Raw genomic sequence first — 17,952 nt, 5'->3', positions numbered from 1 at the left:
GCCTATCTGTGGCTCTCGTCTGTGACACTGTACAACCTCGCATTTGATGTTTTAATTTTGCTATTCTTACTGGGTGAGATGATATCTCATAGTTGTTTTGGGTTGCTGTTTAAGACAGATTTACTTATTCTTTTGCCAGTTCATGAGATACTTATAACTCTTCTCCAATACTTAAAAGGCATTAATTATTCTGTATTCCTTATTCATTGTGTAGCTTTAGGATGTATGGGAAGCAATTGAAAAAAATCCATGGCTTAGATCAAGTGCACCTCAGCCCTTAAACAGACATCTTAGCTCTATACAGCTTCAGAGAGGTCATTGACAGTTGGTTCCCCCCAACCCCCCCCAGTGCTTTTGACCTTGACTTTTGAATTCTTGACTTCTTTTGCCATGTGTGTTGATTATGGATCCAAGTAAAATTAAATCTTTGACAACATCAGTCTTTCTTCCATCTATCAGGATTTTTGTTTTCTCAGTGTTTAGATGTAAACCATTTTGAAGGCTGAAGTCTATGATGTTCTCCAGTAAGTGCTTGAAGTCTTCTTCCTGCAAGCAAGGTTGTATCATCTGCACAGTGCAAATTGTTGATGAGTTGTCCTCCAGCCCTGATACCAGATTCTTGGTTATATAGTCCAGCTTCTTGAATGATTTGCTCAATTCAATTCAATACAGATTGAATAGATAAAGGATACAACCCTGACCCATACCTTTCCTGATTTTAAACCACGCAGTGTTCCCTTGTTCTGTTTGGACAGATGTTTCTTAGTCTAATGCATCGATTTTGAATGAGCTTCATTAAGTGTTCTGAATTCCCATTCTTTGAAATATTAGCCATAATTTTTCATGATCTACACAGTCAAATGCCTTTGTATAAGCAATAAAATGTAAGTAAACATTTTTCTGATATTCTCTGCTTGTAACTAAGATTCATCTGACACAAGCAATGATAATCCTTATGTCACAGCTTTCTCTTGCTTGTTGAGGTTAATAATTTTTAAAATGCTGTTGTGTTTTTGTTTTCTTAAGGGGACAATTCATCTTTTTCGAAAACCGCAGAGATCTTTGTTTGGCAAGTTACTACAGGAATTCAGACTTGTAGCAGCTGACCGACGAGTAAGTTATTTTTAGTTTTTAATTTACCATTATAATGTTTAAAAAATTAAAAGGAAAATAAAAATTACTTTTAATCTCACTACTGTTTTCTTTTTTCTATGTTGGGTAATTTTAATGTAAAATGTAGTTATCTGATATGTAATTACTGATATGTAATTATAAGTTTTGCTTTTATGAGAAGTAGGTAAGACTACAGTTTTTAATCTAAATCTAAACTGTTTTAAAGAAAAAAAATTGTTATTGTCTTATTAAGTTTTTAAAAATGGAATGAATATAGTCTAAAGTTACATCTTCTTTTTAATACAACAGTGTAAAAATATATTCTATACTTTTAAATTATAAGTTAAATGATAGTTATAATTATTAGTCTTTTTTGTACCACTGTAGGCCTTCCAATTATTGTACTGTTTTCATTGTTCTCCTTGTTGTCTAAATTATACTGTAGGTTCAGGGAGGGCAGAAACTGTGCCCATTTTGCTTACCTTTTTATAAAAGTACAAACTAAGCAACCATAATTTTGTGTGTAAGAGAGAAAAATTTATATTTAGAATTAGCCAGCTAAACTTAGTTTAGCTTCAATTTTGTTGGCACCATGCAAAGTGTCATAGTCAGGAGCAAGTCAAACATAGGCCTTCTTCTCTCCATCAGGCCTAATCAAGATGTTGACCTTGGCCACATCAGTGTCTTAGAGCTTCTTTATAGCTTGTTTCATTTGTTGCTTGTTAGCCTTGACAAGTGAACACAAGTGTGTTGTTATCTTCTATCTTTTTCATGACTGAGTCAGTGGTCATGAGAAACTTGATGATGTCATAGTGGTCAAGCTTGGATTCTTCTGGGGGTATTTGAGCTGCCTTCAGAGTCTCAGTGTTTTAGACTATTGGAAGGTGGGTGACGTGCAGATCTTCTTTTTTTCTCTGGCTGTGGATGCCCTTCAGGACTGCCTTCTTGGCCTTTAGCACCTTTGCTTTGGCTTCAGATTTTGGAGGGACAGGGGCTTCCTTCTTTGCTTTTGGTACCATCTTTGTAGAAAGACAGCCATAACATTTTGATGACTTTTAAATAAACATAACTTCAGTGGAACATAATAAGAAATAACAATGATATTGGCCATGTAATTGTGATAGTTAAACAAAAAGCTTCTTTTTGGTGATAATTTGCCACTGAATCTAATCTCCTTTTCCTAAAACCTGCTGCCAAGGCTTGAATAATAAAGATGAAAAGAACAGATAATTCATTGACTTCTCTAATGGACTTTAGAGTGATCTTTTGAGAATAGTTAAATATAGTTTTGTTATATTCCATGTAGCACAAAATGTCAGCAGGAACAAACTAATACAGGAACACCTGCCATAATTTAAATCTTGTGTGATACATCTGGCTTGTCTCTCTTCACCACTGCATCTATCATCATTTTTGAGATTTATCTTGTAGTTCATAGAGTATTGTGCTGGTTACCAAAAGGTGGCATTTTTCAAGTTCAAATTCATCAACAGCTTTGTGGGAGAAAGATGGGCATTCTCCTCCCATTCAGATTTATAGCCTCGGAATCCTGATGGAAGGTTGCTATGACTGATTTGAAGGCAATACATTTGAGAATTAGTTTGTTGTTGTTGTCTGGTTTTATTTTTTTAGAATAGTTGCTTGCTTACTTTGGGGGGAAAAATCTTTCTATCTCCAGCTTTGGTCAAATTTGTTGTTCTTGTTGTATGCCCTTGAGTCAGAACTCACTCATCTCCTGTGGATTTTCAAACACCAAAGTGCATAAGAATAGATTGCCCTTTTTCCTTTGGTGGATTTAAACCACTTGTCTGGGTTGTCAGCACAACTCCCTACTCTAAGGTCACCAGAGCTCCCTATGGTCGGTCATATATAGGCTATCACTTCTTATACCTACATCCTTTTGTTGTATCAGTTTCGAACATTATACTCACCAGTTATTGCCTCATGTCTTTTTAGTTCATGCCTGCTGATATCCTGACTCAAAGAATCCTTCAATCTTATCACAACCTTTGACCGTTGGTAATCCATTGACTATTTTCACTGTATCTCATGTTGCCTTTTTTTTCTTTCTCTACTTACTTTCTTATTCAGTTTAGGCTCTGTGACTCATCATTCTTTTCTTGCATATTCCCTTGACTTTTTGCCCCACCCTGGGGATAATCTCTTCCCATTTGATTTACTGCCTTTGGACACCTGCTATGGCTCAGTTCCCACTCAATGATACATAACAACACCACCACCAACTTCCCTTATCATACTTTTTTTTTCTAGTCTTTTTTTTTCTATAATTATATTTTATTAATTTTCATAAACATTTACAGAGATTTTGGGTTTCCATTCATTCATTGTTGCACTATTCTCTCTACCCTCCTCCCAGTTTGTTCTTGTCCAAATGCCACAGTGCTTGTCAAAGCCAGTTCTGATCAATCTTCTTTGTCAGTGTATCCTTTGCCATTCCCTATCACTCCTCCCTGAGAGAGACTTCACCCTGAGTCATAAGGAAAAGGGGACGGCGTATTCTCTTAGCTACTTCCTGCTGAAAAGGGACGCTGTGGGTTTCAGGGTGAAGATCTTCTCTCACTACTCTAAAGGGCCCCTTTGGCAGTAGGAAACACATAGACTATTATGGAGATTGATTTTGGAATTTAGATGCACTCTTATTGATTGTGCTTGGCCGTACATGTTCATATCCTTGAAGATGTATCATGGGGGTGTTGCAACCTAGAAGATACAAATTTGACTAACAAGTTATAAGTACATGAGTCCAAAAATTATGGAAAAGTAAAAGAAAAGATTCTTTCATTGTTTTACAAACCCTCCCCCAGGTCCCCTCCACCATGTAGCCCTCGCTCTAGTCTCCTGTGATGACAGAAATACCTAGTTATATATCCCTTTTAAACAGTTTTCTCCCTCCTCTGTTTCAGTGCAGTATACATTATTGAACCCATCTTACTGTCTCTCCCCAACCCCAAGGACAGTCCCATTCTACAACAGTGGCATCATGTAATATTTGTCCTTTTGTGACTGGGATATTTCACTCAGCATAATGTTCTCCAGAGTCAACCATCATACATTTTATCACTGTCTTTGTTAAATCCTTAACCTTCATTAAGTCTATTTTCTTTCTACCCTCATGTGCACTAAACGACTGAATGTAGCCCAAACAGAAAATCATACTGAGTAGTCCTACTTTGTGGGAGAAGGATGGGCAGTCTCCTCTCCTGAGATTAGTTCTGACTCTACAGTACACAAGTCCTACTTTAAATTCATTCTGAGGAGGCCATTATTGCAGCCTGTACCACCATTTTCACGTTGAGATTTTAACTACTCATTCGTTGTCACGGAGGTGGAACTGGCTCATAGCTGACCCTCCATTGGGTTTTTGAAGCTGTAAATTGAATGGGAAGAGAGTGCTGGTCTTTTTTATGGGGCTTTTGGTGGATTTGAACTGCCAGAGAGGCACTACCTTTGGGTTATCAGTGCAACTCCCTATGACTAGGCCACCAGAGCTTCCTAAGATGCCTACTTGTATGTTCTGTCAACTCGTAACTGACTCATTGTTGACCCATCAGCAGGTTTTCAGGGGCAGTAAATCACACAAGAAGAGATTGCCCATCTTTTTCCTGTAGAGCAGCTGGTGGATTTGAACCATTCATGCCTTCAGGTTGACAGTGCACCTTCTTACCACTAGGCCACTAGAGCTTCCTCAGATGCCTCCTATTGTTGTTGTGTACTTTCGAGTCAGAACCGACCCCTAGCTGACCCTCCAGCAGGTTTTCAGAGGCAGTAAATCACATGGGAGGAGATTGCCCATCTTTCTCTAGCAGAGCAGTTGGTAGATCCAAACTGTATACCGTGGTGTTGACAGCACAGTTCCTTACTGTTGAGCAACCAGCGCTCCAGATGCCTACTTGTTGTTGATTGCCAACGAGTCAAGTATGACTCATAGTGACTCTTTGAACAAAAGAGTTTTCCATAATTTCCATAATTATTGTTGTTTCTCCAAGTTCATAGAGTTTCCTAGGCATGTGGTTTAGGAAGTGGATGCCACTCCTGCTTCCAAACCTGTTTTACATCTTGGAGCTCCATTAACCACTCTCCACATTGGGAGACCATTATGGTATTTGATACCCCAGTGGCACAAGGTTCAGCATCACAGCAAACCCAGACTACCTCAGGACAGCAAGTTGATAAAGAGTGATGTACAAAGTAGAAGCATGTTCCTCCAAAAATAACATTAGTCTCACTTAGCAGTGGTTAAGTGTCATCAAGTCTAATACAACTCATAGTGACCCTCTGAACAAAAGACCTAAACTCTGTTCTTTAATTAACATAATTTCTGTATGATTATAGAGTCTATAGAGTTTACAGAAGCATCTGTTTTAGGAAGTGGATGCCATACCTGCTTCCAGACCAAAATCAGTTTGGAAGCTCCTCTAAACGCTGTCCATGATAAGTAACCGTTATAGTATTTAACATGACTATAGCACATTTCTTTAAATTAGAGAAATGTCATCTTGGAGCATGGAGAACTTAGTTCGAGCAATTTCCTACTCCTAAATGACGTGCTTATGCTTTTCTTTCAGTTCTCTTTTCAAACTTCCAAAATCATCTTTTCTGTCCTCCCTCAAACCTGTTGATCATCCTTCCTGTTTTTCTAAGAGAAAAATAACCTGAAGAGAACTTCTACATCCCCTAATTAGTACATCTTCTAATACTCTGCTCCTGTCACCCAGTGTCTGTGAATTAACTATCCTCTCTACTCTCTAAGGCCAGTCCTTTCACTTGTTGAGTATTCAAACTGTTCTGTTTTTCTTGCATTATTTTCTCTTTTTGTATTATTCACCTTTCTTGCATAGTAATTATATTCTGCTCTCATCTAATCCTTCATTTCTATGCTCCTTTTCATAGTGAAACTACTCAAAAGAGTTGTCTATGTTTATTTTCTCTTTTCCTTGCCACTGAAGCCATTCTAGTCTGGTATTGTTACTTATTCATCCACACAAACAACTTTTACAAGGTAACCAACCAATGACCCTATTGCTATATTAAAAACAAAACAAAACATTTCTCATCCTATTTGACATCCAGTAGCATTTGACAAAATTGAATACTTCCTCTTTAAAATATTTTTTGTGGACTCTTGACATTGATTCTATTTACTTGATCATTACTTTATATATATATGAAAACAGATTCTCATTCAATGTTTGCTATACAGAATGTACAATGACATGGCTATTAGGGTCTTCAGTTTGTGTCAGTAATCCTATGACTGGCTATTATATCTGCTTACTTTTGGCAATCTCACTAATTCCATGGCTCTAACTATTATCAATATAATGATATCCTGTATTTTTATCTCAAACCCTATTCTCTTTTCTACCACCAGTTTCCTATATATAATAGTCACAACACTTCTACTGGTATAGTTAACAGGTATCTCAAACTTTATGTGATCTGAACTTTGATCTACTCCTCCCTCACTAGATGACTACTCTGTTTTAAATGCTTAGGACTTGAAAGGATTCACAACACCTCTCTTTCTCATACTTCTCACATCTGTTTTATCAGCAAATCCTACTAGCTCTGTCTTCATTAAATACTCAGAATCCAGCTCTTAGAACTCTTTTAAAATCACCATCATTTCTTTCTTGGTTTATTACAGTCACTTATATCCTTGCCTCTATACAATCCATTCTCCATAGAGCTGCCAGAATATTATTTATAAAATGTAAAATTACTTTCTCTCTTATTTACAATAAATTTCAGTTCCTTTGTCAATACATAAGACACTACAGATCCTTTCTTATCTACGTAGCTGTTGTTGTGACTCATAACAACTCTCTGGGCAACAGAACTGACTCCTGCCCTATCCTGTGCCATCCTCACAATCTCTGATACACTCGAGCCCATTGCTGCAGTCACAGTGTCAGTCCACTTGATTGAAGGTCTTTCCTTCTTTTGCCATCACCTTTCCAAACATGATGTTTCTCTCCAAGTAATAGCCTCTTCTATCAACATGCTAAAAGTATGTGAGATGAAGCTTTATCATACTTGCCATCAAGGAGCAGTGCACCTTCTCCAAGACCTATCTGTTCCTTTGGCAGTCCATTGGATATTTAGAACTCTTCTTCAGCACCACAACTCAAAGGCATCAATTCTTCTATCATCCTTATTTGTTGTCCAGCCCTCAGCAACAGAAAAAGTGATTAAAGAGACTATGGCCTGAATTTGGTGTACCGTAGTCTTGAAACTAATGTCATTGCTTCTCAGTAACTTGGAGAGGTCCCTGGCCACAAACTTTTCTAATGCAGTACATCTCTTGACTGCTGGTACCAAGTGTGTTGGTTGTGGATCTAAGTAAGATGAAGTCATTGACAGTTTCAATCTTTTCTCCTCTATCATGATGTTGCTTATTGGTCTAGTGGAGAGAGTTTTTGTTTCTTTGATGTTGAGATGCAATCCATATTGAAGGCTGCAGTGTTTGATCACCTATAGCAAGCACTTCCAGACCTCCTCACTTTCATCAAGCAAAGTGTCATCTGCATAAGGAAGGTTATTTATGAGTCTTCTTGCAATCCTGATATTACATTCTTCATAAAATAATTTGCTTTTAATAACGACTGTTATTCAAATACATGTACTAACAGCTCAAACAAAAAGAGATTTTTATCAAGTTTTGTGGTCTGAAATTGATGAAACATGCAATCAAGATGTGTTAATGATCGTTGGTGCAAAAGTTGGAAACAATGATGAAGAAGAAGGCAGGATAGTTGGAAAGTTTGGCCTTGGTGACAGAAAGAAGACTAGAAATAGAAGGATTGAATTTTGTATGTTTAATGGTTTTGTTTTTTTAAAAAAAAAAACCTAAAGTGGTGACTTTACACATTGATTTCACCAGATGAACTGCATGGGCATAAGATTGACAACATCTGTAAAAGGAATTGTTGAGAAGCTCAATATTAGCAGTCACAACTAGGCCAAAGGCAGACTGTGAGTCAGATCATCAGTTATTCATGTGCAAGTTCAAATTGTGACTAAAGAAAATGAAAACAAATCTGTAAGAACCAGAATATGATCTTGAGTCTATCTCACTTGAATTTAAAAATAATTTTAAGAATACATTTTAAGCATTGAACACCAGTAATTGAAGACCACATGAGTTTTGGGATGACATCAAGGAGATAACATCCATGAAGAAAGCTAAAGGTCATTACAGAGACAGAAGAGAGAAAAAAAAAAACCCCAAAACCCAAGATGTATGTCAGAAGAGACTCTGAAAACTACATTAGAACATTAAGAAGCCAAAACATAGTGCAACAATGAATGAATGAAAACCCAAAATCTCTCTAAATGTTCATTAAAATTAATAAAATTTAATATATAAAAAAAAAGCCAAAACAAAGGGATGATGTTGAGGTAAAAGAGCTTAACATAAGGGAGCTCTGACGGCCTACTGGCAAGAAGCTGCACTGCAATCCCAGAGGTACGTGGTTTGAATCCACCAGATGCTCTGCTGGAGAAGGCGGGGCAGTTTCCTCCTGTACCAGTCAGATCTGATTTTACGGTACACAAACAATAATAAAATAATTTTTTTTAAAAAAAAAAGAGCTTAACAGAAGATTTTAAAGGGCAGCTCAAGAAGACAAAGCAAACGATTTCAACAGAATGTTCAGAGACCTGGAATTGGAGAATGAAAAGAAAGAATTTATTTGGTGTTTCTTGAACTGAAAAAGAAATTCAATCCTCATGTTACAATACTGAGAGATGCTATGGGAAAAGTCTTAAATGATCCAGGAAGCATCAAAAGAAGATGGAAGGTATACACAGAATCTCTGTACCAAAAGAATTGGACAACATGGAAATACTTTGGGCAATACTATATGATTATGAACCAATGGTGATGAAAGAAGAGCCTCAAGTTCCACTGGAGGTAATGGCAAAAAATAAAGCCCCAGGAATCAATGAACTTATTTCAGCTGACATGGTTCAGATGACAGATGCAACCCTGGGTGTGCTCACCAGTCTGTGCTAGGAAATTTGGAGGACAGCTGCCTGGCTGAATGACCAGAAGAAATTGTATTTGGCCTCATTCCCAAGAAGAGTGATTCAGTAGAATGTGGAAATTATTGAACAGTATCATTAATATCACATGCAAGCAAAATATTGCTGAAGATTTTTAAAAACTGCTAGGGGGCAAAAAAGGCTAGAACAGTCCATAGGGAACTGCTAGAAGTTCAAGCTGAGTTTGGAAGAGGCTGTGGCATATATAATTGTGGGATGTAATTGGTGATGTCAGGTAGATCATAGCTGAAAGCAGAGAATGCCAGACAAATGTCTATTTGTGCTTTATTTACTATGCAAAGGCATTTGAATGTGTGGATTATAACATTACAGTTGACACTGAGAAGAATGGAAATCCCAGAACACTTAACTGTGCTCATGAGAAACCTGTATACCTAGACCAAGAAGCTGTTAGGCAAACAGCAAGGGAACACTACATGGTTTAAAATTAAGAAAGGTGTGCATCAAGATTGTGTTCTCGCTCCATACCTATACATTTTATATCTGAGAAAATTATTTGAGAAGCCAGATTCTGTAAAGAAGAATGTGGCATCAGGGTTGGAGGAAAACAACCTAACAGCCTGCATAACAACCTCTGTTATGCAGATGACAGAACTTTGCTTCCTGAAAGTGAGGAGGACTTGAAGTGCTTGCTACAGAAGATTAAAGACTACAGCCTTGAATATGGGTTGCATCTCAATCTCAGGGAAATAATTCTCATCATTGACGTAACAAGTAACATCATGATAGATGGAGAAAAGATTGATATTGTCAACGACTTCATCTTTCTTGATTCCACAATCAATTCCTTTGGTAGCAGCGGTCAGAAGATCAAGAGACATACTGCATTGGAAAATTCTATGGTCAGGGACCTCTCCAGATTATTGAAGGGCAATGATAGGAATTTGAAGACTAATTGGCAACATCATGATGGATGGTGAAAAGATAGAAATTGTTAACAGCTTTAGTTTGCTTGACTCCACAATCTATACTTTTGGTACCAGTAGCCAGGAAATCATGAGACAAATTGCATTGGCAAAGTCGGCTGTCAGGGACCCCTCTAGAGTACTGAAGAGCAATGATGCCAGTCTGGAGACTAAGGTGCGCCTGATCACAAGTCCTTGGAGAAGGATATCATGCTTGGAAGGGTGGAGGAACAGAGAAAGAGAGGGAGACCGTCAATTAGATGGATTGATTCAGTGACTGGGGTAATGAAGATAGATGTGTTGGAGACCATAAAGTTGGCACAGAATAGAGCAGGCTTCAAGTTGTTGTACACAGGGTTGCTATGCGTCGCAAGTCGCAAGTTACTCGATGGCACAGAACAACAGCAAGGTGCACTTGATTCAGGCCATTGTCTTTTCAATCACTTGATATGCATCTGAAAGCTAGACAGTGAATAACAGAATTATTGATGTCTTTGCACTGTGATGTTGGAAAATAGTGTCGAGTATCCCATGGACTGCCAAAAGAACAAACATATGTCTTGGATAAAGTGCAATCAGAGGGCACCTTAGAGGCAAAGATGACAGAGCTTTGTCTCACATATATTGGACATGTTTCTAGGAGAGGCTAGATAACCTTGAAGAGGGACAATCATTCTTGGAAAGCTGGAGGGTTGGTGAAAGAGAACAAGGTGAATTGACACAGTAGCTGCAACGATGGTCTCAAGATAGATAGTCAGAGATGATGATGACACATAATAGAAAAGGATACATGTCTGTTCATAGTGTCGCTATGAGTTGTCCATGACTGTTCCTAAGAACAACAGCAACAACAGTAATCCCATATAACACTTGGCCTCCACCTTTTTTCAATACTTCCAATCAATAACAGAATTTTCATACATTTCTTTCCTCTGTGCTTCACTACAAAGTGACGCAAACAGCTCTCAGACAAAATGTTGGTGGGTTTGAACTCACCCAGAGATAGCTCAGAAGACCAGTCTAATGATCTGCTTCTCAGAAGTCAGCCTTAAAAATGAAATAGAACAATCTGCATACATGAGATCCCAGTGAATCAGGAGGGACTCCTTGGTAGCAGCAGCAACATCAACAGCAACATTTCCAAGCTATCATATGTCTCCCTTGTCTCCCTTCTGCCTTCTTTTTAGAAGTGAGGCAAATCACTTGATCTTTCTTTCTTCTTGGAATTCCCTTCCTCCTTCCTTTATCTAACTTTTAGCTTGCTTTCCAAGGCCTGTCTCAGATCCTCATTCTTCTGTGAACTTGAAACCACAGTGATCTTTTCTCTCTTTTTCAGTCTTGATCAGTAACAAAATTCTGCCTTTTTGTTTGGTAACTTAATTTTCATTAATTTGAAACTTAACAGAAAAGTTACAAGATAGTTATAAGGAACTTCTTACTCTCTTTCCTCGTGATTTTATTTTACTCCATTTGCTTTGTCATTATCTAAACTTTCATTAAAATTACTTACACACACACACACACACACACACACACACACACACTCAACCTTACCAAACCATTGTGTTAAACCAGCATTCTGACATAACTGCATCCATTTTAAAAAACAAAACTCAAGGCCCCTTTGTCATGGTCTTTGTATATATTGTTGTTGTTGTTTTTGTTATGTGCCGTCAAACCATCTGCATCTCATAACGACCCTATGTACAACCACCCTAAACTCTGCTCTATCCTGTGCCAATCTTACTGTCTCTGACACACCTACCCCCATTATCCCAGTTACTGAATTGATCTATCTCATCGAGGGTCTTCCTCTTTTGCACTGTCCTTCCACCATTGTACATATTAATGCAAGACAAAATTGTATGTGTATGCATTTTTCATTTTTATCAACTATTTAATAGTTTCTGTGTCAGATTTATTTTCTTGTTAATACTTTTCATTTTGGAATTTTTAATCGTTTGGGTAGATAAATAGAGGATGCAACGTAAACTTTTTGAAGGAAATTTTGTTTATTTTTATTTCCTTTATTTCTTTAAAGTGAATGATATCAACTTGAACAGATTCAACACTCTACAAGTAATTTTTCTCTTTTGCAGTCTTGGAAGATCTTGCTCTTTGGTACAATAAATTTAGTATGTACTGGTTTCCTGCTAATGTGGTGTAGTTCCACTAACAGTATAGGTATGTCAGATTCTCTTTTTTTATTGTGTTAATGATTTCATTTACTATTCTGATTGTAAATAAAGGTGTCTTCTTTTTTGTATCACAAAATGTTATTTTGAAGTACATTTAAAATTTTATAAAAGATTATTTTATAAAAGTGCCTCTTAGTTTAAAGTGTTTGGTTCAATTTTGGATCATTACTTTCTTTTTTTAAAATTTTATTATTGTGTGTGTGTGTGTGTGTGTGTGTGTGTGTGTGTGTACCGTCAAATTGGATCTGACTGGTACGGGATGAGATGGCCCCTCCTTCTCTGGCAGAGCATCTGGTGGATTCGAACCGCATATCTCTGTGATTGCAGTTCAGCTTCTTGCCACCAGGCCACCAGATCTCCCCCCATTACTTTCTTAAATAAGCTGTTTCTTTAAATCTATTTCTAAAACTTAATGTAATAAATTAGTACTTTATTTTATTTCATATATTAATATTTGGGGATTTGTTGGAATTTTTTTAAAAAAAGGAATGTATTTCTTTGGTGCTTGCTTTTTATTTATCTGTATTTGTGATTTGAATCAAAGTTTACAATGCAAATTGATTTTCCATTGAATTGTTCATACTAATTTTGTTTTATAACATTAATTACAATACCCACAATTTACTGCACTCTTTACACTTTTTCCTTGTAATTCTCATTTCCCTTAATCTTTCTGTGTTATCCTTTCCTGCTCTCAAGGTTTTATTCTTTTGCTAATGCTGCTCTTTTCACCTTATCTGGTTGGGTTATTATAAGGAGTGCATGCTTCCGTAGCATTATTGTCACCTTATAGGCCTGTCTGTTGTTCGTCTGACAGTTGAGCCACAGGAGTGAGTCTTGTTCCAGGCCGGAAGGGTGACTATAGCTCATAGTTTCAGGGAATCTGTCAGTCTCCATTGGATCAGTAAGCCTGGCCTTTTTATTTTTTTTTTAGGTTTTTTGCAACATTTGCCCCTTGCTCCATCCAGAACATTCTATGGTGGTTTATTTTAGAGCAATAACTTCATATTTTATGTATCTTAGCTTTGGTGGTTGGTATGTTAATTATGTGTTTCACAGCTACCTGAAATGTTAGTAGTTTGGATCCATAACTACTTGAATAAACATGAATAATCTCTTCCAGTAAAGATTTATCGCTTCAGAACTGACTCAGTGGCAGCAGGTTCATTTTCTTCTAGTTATTAAAAGAGTGCCTATAAAATATACTGGGATGACAGGCAGGAAAGTGGTCAGTGCCTTTGAGCATTTGCTACTTCGTTTTTCCCAATGGAGAAATCAGTCTCTAGAATGAGCTTTCCCTAAAACTAACTTTGGCCATGTATATGGATCAAATTTACTTGACATTTGCTAATTTATGAGATTGGTCACTGACTTATAACCTTTTTCATAATGACCTGGCATGACATATTTTGATATTTTCTTAACAGTAACATTTTTATAAGTCTTTTTCTTTTTGCAGCTTTAACTGCCTATACATACCTGACAATTTTTGATCTTTTTAGGTAAGTTTTAAAAATATTTAAATATTTTTATTGACTTGGGATGATTTTTAAACCTTAAACTTAGTGCTTCAAGTCTTCTTCACTTTCTGCAGTCAAAGTTGAGTCATCTACAAAATGAGTGCATGTTTTTGGAGAGTCTTCCTCCAATCCTGAAGCTACTCAGCATACATGTTGAATAGGTATGGGGAAAGGATTAACATACCTTTCCTGATTTTAAATCATGCAGCATATCCCCTTTTTCTGTTCAAACCTATGTGGGTTTTTTTTCAATCCTTTTTTTCTTGATATATTGCTTCTAACTTCCAAGTTTACATTTCTGTTATTCAGGAAACCCCTATTTTAGAGGGACATTGAATTTATGTTAATGATGGTGGGATAATTTGAAAACGGATCAATGAGAATATTTTATAATATGAGCAATTTAATTACTGTTTTTTAACCATATACATGGAAATGTTAACGTGGCATGCTTCACCACACACATACAGAATTTTTAAGAAGAAAGAAAGGAAAAACAAACAAGTTTAAGTTCTGAAGGTCCGTGAGTGGTGCAAAATAATTTAGAGTCAGCTAGTGATGCTGGGGGAAAATGGCCTGGCAATATGCTTTCATAAAGATTGTTGTTGTATTGTTGTTTAGCTGGGTTCATTTTAACTCATAGCAACCCTATATAATAATCAAACTGCTTAATAGCGTTTCCTAGACTGTAATCTTTATGAAACAAACCACTTGAGTCTTTTCTTTCAAGAAGCCGCTGGTGGTTGTGAACCACTGACTTGGAATTCAAGTCTTGATACAATGTGCAATTAATTTTCAGCCAAGAAAATTATCTGGAACAGTTCTAGTCTGTAAAACATGGGGTCGCTATGAGTCAGAATGAATAGCAATCATGTTGGTTTTTGGTTTTGCCTTGGTTGCAATTCCAGATTTCCCCAGGAAGGGCTTTGATTTGTTGTAAGTCAGCTGCCTGTCTCTGCAAGAGTGAGTTGTTACCAGGGAGCAGGATCATGGTTTACGAACATAACAGTTCTCATTGTAACTGCAGATGAGAAAAGAAATGGAGGCACGTTCATAATTAAAGGGAGGAACCGTGAGCTAGACAGTCTCATGGCTCTCTGCTTCAGGGAGGTTTCATGCTTCCACTGCAAGGCTGTAAAATACTTCGGCTTTCATGTCTAAGATCTGAGCCACAGCTTTTTTTATAAGAACACCTTTTCATTTATCAGGTAACGAAATCTACTTGATTAGATCTAAAACAGGTAATTGTTACTTGAATTTCACACTGCAGTAGGTTGCCTTAGAGTAAATTCCTACCCAAATTAGAGAATGAGCATAATTTTACTCTATCTAGAATCAAGATGAATTAATATATTTAGTCTCATCTCTAACAAAGGTTGAGTAAAATTTATAAACATAAAAATTCATTTTGTATACCTTCTAGGTGTTTTTCTGTTGATATTGTTATTATTACTGTCATTTTGCTTAATATTCTCTGTCATGAAAATAATTTAGAATAGTCAGTTTACTACTTGATTTGAGAAAAGATGGATTTAGATTCCATTTAATTGACTAAAGAATGTGTCCTAACTTCTTTCAATTTCTCCATGTTAAACTGCCATTTTCTAAGTAAAACTATGTGTTAGGATACTTTTTGAGATTATGATCTACTAGAAAAATTTATTATTCATATAATCTGTCAAACCCTGATAACTTTAAGCAGTTTAGACACTGAAAACTTAATTTCTCCTTGCATGTTCTCTTTTAGCTCTATTTTAATGCTAAAATATTTTCATTTTTCTTAGTTTAATGACATGTCTAATAAGTTATTGGGTAATGATGAGGAAACCTAGTCCTGTCTACTCATTTGGGTAAGTAAAATTATTTTTTGATCACTTACTACTATTAAAATCATAGTTACACTAAACAGTAAAGAACTGGTGTATTTATGAAAAATAAATATATTTTTAGTAGAATAATAAACAGATTATGAAAATGAATAGCAAAGTAGCTTCCAAGAGAATTTTAGAAAAGAAACATGAATATTTATAATATGAAACATTAGAATAAAATATTCACATTCAGTTCTCAAATATTTTTGAAATCTCTTATTTTAGATAAACTGCAAAGGATTTTAATGTAAATTATCCTCCCAGATACGAAGTTCTTTCTCTCTCTCTCTCTCATTGCCATCAAGTCAGAACCCATTCGTGGCGGCCCATCCAGTGGGTTTTGTTGTTAATGTGCTGTCGAGTTGCTTGCAACTCATAGCGATCCTATATACAACAGCCTTGAAACCTGCTCTATCTATCTTGTGCCCACTTTATTGTCTCTGACACACCTACCTACCCTCATTACCCCAGTCACGGAATAAATCCATCTCATTGAAGGTCTTCCTCTCTTGTGCTGTCCCTCTACCTTTCCAAGCATGACATTCCTCTCCAAGGACTGGTTCCTACTTGCAATATGCCCAGAGTATGTCAGACAAAGCATCAGAATCCTTACCTCCAAGGAGCAGCCTGATTTCACTCTCTCTAGGATAAACCAGTTTGTTCTTCTGGCAGTCAGCACCACAGCTCAAAGGCATCTATTCTCATTCTGTCTTCCCTAGTCATTGCCCAGCTTTCTGATGCATGGCAAGTAATTGTGAAGACTATGGCCTGAATCAGGTGCACCTTAGTCTCCAGACTGACTTTGTTACTTCTCAGTTCTCTTGAGAGGTCCCTTACAGCAGACTTTCCCAGTGCACTTTGTCTTTTTTTCCCCCAAGAGTGTTGACTGTGGAGCCAGGCAAACTAAAGCTGTTAACAACCTCATTCTCTTCTCCATCTATCATAATACATAATTCAGCCCATTGGTAAGAATCATTGTTTTCTTGATTGAGCTTCAGTCCATATTGAAAGCTGCAGTCCTTGACCTTTTTCTGCAGCAAGCGCTTCAGATCCTCCTCAGTTTCAGCAAGCAGGGTTGTGTCATCTGCATAACACAGGTTATTAATGAGTCTTCCTCCCTTCTTTATGCCAACTCCACCTCATAGAGCCCAGCCTCCTGGATAATCTGTTCTGCATATAGATTGAAAAGGAATGAAGATAGAACACGTCCCTTGCGTACACCCTTCCTGATTTTGAACCGTGTAGCGTTTGTTTGCTTTGTTGTGACGGCTGCCTCCTGGTCTCAGGTATAGGCTTTGCATAACACAATGTTCTGGGATTTCCATTCTTCTCAGAGTTAGCTACACAGTCAAATGTGTTTACATAGTCAACGAAATACAGATAGACAATCCTCTGGTGCTCTCTGCTTTCAGCCAAGATCCGTCTCACGTTAGCTATAATATCCTTAGTACCATGGCTTCTTCTAAACCCAACCTGTACTTCTGGCACTTCTCTGTTGATGTGTTGTTCCAGTAGGTTATGGATAATTTTCAGCAGAATCTTGCTTGCATGTGATAGTAATGATATTATTTGATAATTTCTGCATTCTGTTGGGTCACCTTTCTTTGGAATGGGAAAAATATGGATCTATTCCAATCAGTTATCCAAGTGGTTATCCTCCAAATTTCTTGGCACAACTTGTTGAATGCATCAGGGCAGCATCTGTTTGCTGAAAAATATCATTGGTATGCCGTCAATTCCTGGGGCCTTGTTTTTTAGCGAATTCTTTCAGAGCAGCTTGAATTTCTTCCTTTATCAACATTCTTATCACCACTCTTGCTCATACATTGTTTCATGAAATTATTTTTGTGTCAGCCAGTTCCTTTTGGATTTTTAGAGACTGTAAATCGCATGGGAAAAGATTGCCCATCTTTTTCCTGGAGAGCAGTTGGCAGATTCGATCCATTTACCTTAGGAATGACAGCATAACACCTTAGCCGCTAGGCCACCAGAGATCCACGATATGAAGAATAAATGATAAATTTTAATATTATGCAATGGTAGAAATGGATTTTTAATGTTTGGATTTCTGGTGGCAATTGACTAACAATTTGAGATAATATTAGTTTTGCAATTTCTAGAAATTATTGTAGAAAGCTGGAAGATAATCTTATACTGATATCCCTTGCCTTTCCCAAGTTTACGTTAAGCCATTTCGCTTTTATGAAAAATCTATGTTAATACTCACAAAAACCAAAACTAGCTTCAAGTGTTTCTT

At 36.9% G+C, this 17,952-nt stretch overlaps 1 protein-coding gene across 1 annotated transcript in view; it reads left to right on the top strand.

Annotated features, from left to right (window-relative positions):
* The first annotated feature begins 1,024 nt into the window (after positions 1-1,024).
* SLC30A6 (solute carrier family 30 (zinc transporter), member 6) overlaps positions 1,025-17,952 on the top strand; it is a 53,313-nt gene continuing 36,385 nt past the window's right edge. Inside the window, exons 1-4 of the mRNA XM_006882365.1 lie at positions 1,025-1,113; positions 12,206-12,290; positions 13,764-13,806; positions 15,609-15,674. Of these exons, the coding sequence (XP_006882427.1) occupies positions 12,263-12,290; positions 13,764-13,806; positions 15,609-15,674 (137 nt within the window). The 5' untranslated portion in view covers positions 1,025-1,113; positions 12,206-12,262. The remainder of the gene's footprint in view (positions 1,114-12,205; positions 12,291-13,763; positions 13,807-15,608; positions 15,675-17,952) is intronic.

This window comes from Elephantulus edwardii, unplaced genomic scaffold (assembly GCF_000299155.1).
Source record: "Elephantulus edwardii isolate Elephantulus edwardi_28Jun2011 unplaced genomic scaffold, EleEdw1.0 scaffold00019, whole genome shotgun sequence".
NCBI classification, from domain to species: domain Eukaryota; kingdom Metazoa; phylum Chordata; class Mammalia; order Macroscelidea; family Macroscelididae; genus Elephantulus; species Elephantulus edwardii.
The sequence above is the reverse complement of the archived record's forward strand: the minus strand, read 5'-3'. Positions and strand labels throughout refer to the sequence as shown.